The sequence below is a fragment of the Malaya genurostris genome, chromosome 3 (genome assembly GCF_030247185.1).
Source record: "Malaya genurostris strain Urasoe2022 chromosome 3, Malgen_1.1, whole genome shotgun sequence".
Taxonomy (NCBI): domain Eukaryota; kingdom Metazoa; phylum Arthropoda; class Insecta; order Diptera; family Culicidae; genus Malaya; species Malaya genurostris.
This window is the reverse complement of record NC_080572.1, coordinates 271,699,712-271,704,985: the sequence shown is the minus strand read 5'-3', so window position 1 is coordinate 271,704,985 and position 5,274 is coordinate 271,699,712. Positions and strand designations below refer to the sequence as shown.

The window sequence follows — 5,274 nt, the reverse complement described above, 5'->3', positions numbered from 1 at the left end:
GGTTGGACCGATTTTCACAAACTTCAAATGAAAGGTCTCGTGGTCCCATGCGATATTCCTAAATTTCATCTGGATCCGACTTTCGATTCCGAAGTTATAGGGTAAACTGTGTTAAATATTGTACACCGTCGCTCGGAGCGTCTCTTTCTCGTGTTTCATTTTCAATGTTTTACTAGTTAATGCACAAGCAATTCCTTGGTTTCTTTCGAGAATCGATGAGAAACATTTCGAAAAGAATATCATAGTATTATATATGAGAATATAATTATACCTCTAGGCGGATTAAAGTAGTCACTAATAGTACTGTTGTTGTACCGTTGAATTCCACTATGTTATATCACGTCATTACACTCTCACAAAGTCACTATTTTCACAGTCACTATTTTTCCGAAAGTGTTTCAAACGTTATAATACAGATACGTATTTCGGAATGCTATTTGCATCCTTCTTCAGTGTATCGGTTTTATATTTAGGGATTTAGGGATTAAAGTAGGTTTTTTAATAATAATGATTTTTAGAGTGTTACAAACATTTCTAATACGGGTTTGTGTTATGTTCCGCCAGATAAACAATCTCTATTATGTCATTTTAAAAGTATATAAGTTTCACTGTGTAATCATAGCTGAAAAAATTTTAGGCAATTTTACAGGAAGATTCTGAAGAAAAACAAACAACAAAATATGATTCTACACATAAAAAGCAATAATAGGTAATCTTCAAAAATCTCAATTTTTTATGAATAAAGCCGATTTAACATGTCTACATATACAAGAACAGCTCTTATAAATGAAATTAAAGAACCAATCACCTGTAAGTTGTTGAATCGGAGTCCTTACTAATAGATTTATAAGAACTTTTTCTTCGACAAGTAGCAGTTTCCGAACCACACCGACTAGAATTTTGCCTGTAAAATCATTTTCTCGTGTTCAGTTGGCTTTTTTCTACCAAGAACTTGAATTCTTGAAAGTGGCTACGAATTGTTTCAGCTGTAATTACTTAACTTTTCAAAAGATACAAATTGTATAAACGTGAGGGTGATGCTTTCAGCAACAGGTTTTAGAAAAATATTAAAGATTTAATTTGCGACATTTGATTCTCATTTAACTTATTTTTTTGATTTTTTAATAAGTGCTCGACTGTTAAATTGGTTCCAATAACAATATTCGAGTTACAGCGATTTAAAGATTTAAATCAGTTTTGAATATATCCTGAAATACTGATCCATTTATAAGTTTATACAGGGTTTCGATTCCTGGAAAAAAACATGGAAAATCTGGAAAATTTAGAGATTTTTTCAACTTTGTAAATCTACCACTTTTAACCCCTTAACGCTCAAGGGAAATATGTTTCCCTTCTATAATTATCGTTATAGATTCTTCAATTACAATTAAATAGATGTTTTTTTTACTGAATGTTAAAGAAAACTTATTTCCAAGGCGACTAATGTGTTTCTGAACAAATAAGTAAAAAGAACTATCAATCTTTATTGCACTAAAAAGTTTGTGCAGAATGACGTATAGAAGATAGAACACATAATCAATATGTTATATGCAACGTCCACAAGTACATAAAATCGTTTCGTAGAATGCCATAACTAACTATTCATTTTACTATTCTGATAATCAAAGCAATTGAAGCAATAAATTAAATTACGATATAATAAACCCAACTCTTCTTTTATTTATTTCTAAGAATCAAAGGAAAAATATTCCCCATGAAATTATAAGAAACTGCTATGTTTTTCTGGTCATATTATCTTAATTTACACCCCCAATAGCTAAAATATTGTCTTGTACTGACATATTTCGTCCTGCACATCTTATGATCGTGAAAGGGTTAAAGAATCTTTACTTGAAAATTGGTTTGCATTTGATTTTACGTTTCATCTTAGACTCATCAGTGCGTAGCAGGTCTATGTTGAACTACTACCTCCGACCTGACGGTTCAACATAAACCGCTAGGCAGACGTAAGGTTAATGCTATTTGCAAAAAACTTCTTCGATATTACAACTAAGTGTAATATCAAAATTGTCGACCGCGAATCACGAATAAACCTACACAAATATGATTTATACGGGAGGTTGGTCTCATCACAGTATTTGGGACTTCCGACGATGGATCACTAGTGATTTTTGCTGCCCTCAGTTTTATCGTGGATCACAGATCACCTGTAACGGCTTATGTCTGTCTCACACAGAATCATCTATGAGGAATCATAATTTGTGAAAATAAATTAATAAATTCGACTAATTGACTTTCGGTGAAATAACACTAGGAAACACAACCCACTGTACCACTGTCTCTGAAGGATGCCAAAATATGAACGTTTGTATTAAAAGAGAAAAAGATTTCGTTGAAAAAGTTGTACTCAAGAAAAGAATAAGAAATGAAGTAGTACTGGAATTGTAAATATTTAATTTCTAAGAATAAATATATGGATATTTTCCAAGTCTATCTTAAAAATTAGTTCTCCTGTTTTTTAAAAACGAACACCATTTCTGTCCTAATTTCAGAAGGTTCAATATAAAATCTAATATATCGTTGATAGTTTGCAGATAAGCGTGATTTGTAGTACTAACGATTTGGCAAATTGTGGAACAATAAATTCAAGCAATTGTTCCTTTTGATGCACTCACAAATCGGTGGAATGCATGCTACAAAATTTATGGTTATGTTTACTCTATTAGTTTTTCTTCATATTGTATTTAAGCCGTTGTAGCGCATCGGCAAAATCCACGCATACAATATTTATTCCGGTAGATTTACCTACCAAATCTGTTTCAATTAGCAAGTTTTCCCCGTATCAGCGCATCATCCGGACTCGCTCCGGCTGAACCAATGAACGGAGCTAATAGTATTCAATCTGTTTATATCATGGCCATTACTTTTTCATTGCAGCTTATCACAATTCCCATCGCTTGTGGCGTGCTTGCAAGATTTTCGAACATTTTCCTTTTACCGCTTTGGCTTCGCCCCATGGTGCGACTAATTTGGCATTTTTTTTTGAATTTTCCTCCGCCAACCACTCCGACGGCGATCAACCGACCGACCGACCGGTGGGGCTCTCCTCGGGTATGTGTCTTCGTTTCCATACATTTCCACCAAACAGCCAATTTTCATTCGTGATTTGGCCGCTAAATTACGCCATCCCCGGCGGCCCCAGGCCAATGCCGATGTTGTGGTTTTTTGTTGTTGTTGTTTTAGTTTGGTTTCCACTGGGAGTTCGCACTCGCGAGGTGGCTACATCGGGTGGCCGCCGCCCCGTTCGGTTATTCCTCCCAAAAAACCAAATCCGACAACCGACGAGGCTGATGATTATAAATATTGTAGTTAGGGTCTACGCAAATCACAGTCGTGAATTTTCCATCGATACAGAAACAATAGTCAGCTTCGTGGAAGCAGCAAGCGAAGCCTTACCAGTCTACAGTGTGTGAAAATGGCGTTCCTGTTCAAAGTAAGTGACGAACGGTTTTTTTTGGTGAAATGAAAATCTCGATTTGCTGACTATGAAGATCGGTTAGACGAAGTGAGATGTGCAGTAGTGCAGATGCAGTTTTACTCCGAGCAGGAGGAATACGATTGCTGGCGGCGGGAAAATTGTGTGGATGGAAAAGTGAAAATGAAAACAGAAAACTGTCGGCATGCGTTTCTGTGCGATCATATGCAAGTTGGTTAATGATCGTCGCTTTGTCATAATCTTTGGATAAGATGCAATAAGGAAGTTCAAAGATAACATCGTGTTTTGTGATGCAATGGCAGTTTGTTGTGCGTTGCGGTGTTTTTTTTTCTAGGACATGTGGTAGCGGCGATTGGTGTGACTTGGCGGCAACCGCAGTTTCGATTACAACCATTTATTGTTTCATGAAAGTGCAGTCGCTGAGTATGATTAAAAAAAAATTACATGCAAGTAGTGTGTGTACCTCGTTTCGTACGATCACTCATTGTACGATACTTCCATCTCAACGGGGGATTGATTTGGTTTATTTTCTTCGTTTATTACGGAAATTACGTTTGACTTCATTTGTGCGCAAGTAACGCATGATTTCCTTCTTATTCCAGGCACTTGCATGCGTGACCCTGCTCTCGCTGACGGCAGCCCAGTACGGGGAGGAAGAACACTACGAGCACCACGAGCCGCATCATGCCGTTGGATTTTCGTACGCCAAATTCAGCGGACCGGTCAGTGGACCCGCCCACGAAGTACATGTCGAGGACAAGCACGGACATGGTCATTCGATCGATTACGTGGCAAAGCCGGACTATCATTTCGAGTACGGTGTAGAGGACCCGAAGAGTAAGGTTTCGCAGAGCCGGAAGGAGCATCGCCACGAGGATGAACTGCACGGCGAGTACAGCGTCCAGCAGCCGGACGGAAAGCTGCGGACAGTCAAGTACTCGGCAAACAAGCACACCGGATTCCACGCTGAAGTGTTGATCGATGGAAAACCACTGCACGAGGAGGAATTGGCCAAACTGGCTCACGAAGCACAGGAGCATTCCGTTCGTGCCCATGGGCATAGCGAGGGGGCGTCGTCGTACGGTGGCTCGCATGGGCAGACCTACGAAGAGGACGCATCATCGTCCTACGGCGGTGAAGAGGGCGGCGAGGGTGACGACGGTTACTACCATTGATTTCGTACGTTAAGACAAGCAAAGCTAGATTGTACATAACCTGTAACGTCTTTCGATTGTCCGGGTTGAGGACGATCGCTGCAATCCTATTTATTTTAGGCATCACTATCCACGCTCTAGAAGTGATTTTAGTAAGCAAATTTTTATTCTTAAAACTTTCCAACGACGGAAGTTCCTATGCTTATTTCTCCGAATCTATTTCGTTCCAAAAGTTTTCAAACGAGGAACCGAAAACTGTTGAATAGCTCATATCCAGAATGTGATAAAACTCAAAATTTGAATAGTAAACGTTCGCCAAGCAGGTTGAAAAGCTCGGTCGCGCCCTATTCGCTAGCGTAGTTTTAATTAGCGATTAATATCAACGAAAAAAAATACTCGAAGATACATTGTTAACTAGTTTGTTACAGAAAATAGATATACATAGCTGATATCTGATGTTTGTAAATGTTGGAGTTATATGTTAAAATATCACATTTCATCAAACCGAAATTCGGTATCATTCGGGACATGGGTTGACGGAACCCCAGTGAAAGGGCTGCATGGGGAGAGTAGATCATTTTGCCGAAAGGCGTTTCACCGAAACCAGTAGTCATTTCCATTCTAAAGATTGTGAACCAATCTGGAAAGTTCAATCAGGAGCAC

The 5,274-nt window shown here is 38.5% G+C and overlaps 1 protein-coding gene across 1 annotated transcript; it reads left to right on the top strand.

Moving 5' to 3' along the window:
- The first annotated feature begins 3,378 nt into the window (after positions 1-3,378).
- LOC131435777 (cuticle protein 19-like) lies at positions 3,379-4,874 on the top strand. Its single transcript, XM_058603970.1, has 2 exons — positions 3,379-3,454; positions 4,060-4,874. Exons 1-2 carry the CDS (start codon positions 3,437-3,439, stop codon positions 4,630-4,632), a joined length of 591 nt encoding a protein of 196 aa, XP_058459953.1. The 5' UTR covers positions 3,379-3,436; the 3' UTR covers positions 4,633-4,874.
- Positions 4,875-5,274: the final 400 nt, after the last annotated feature.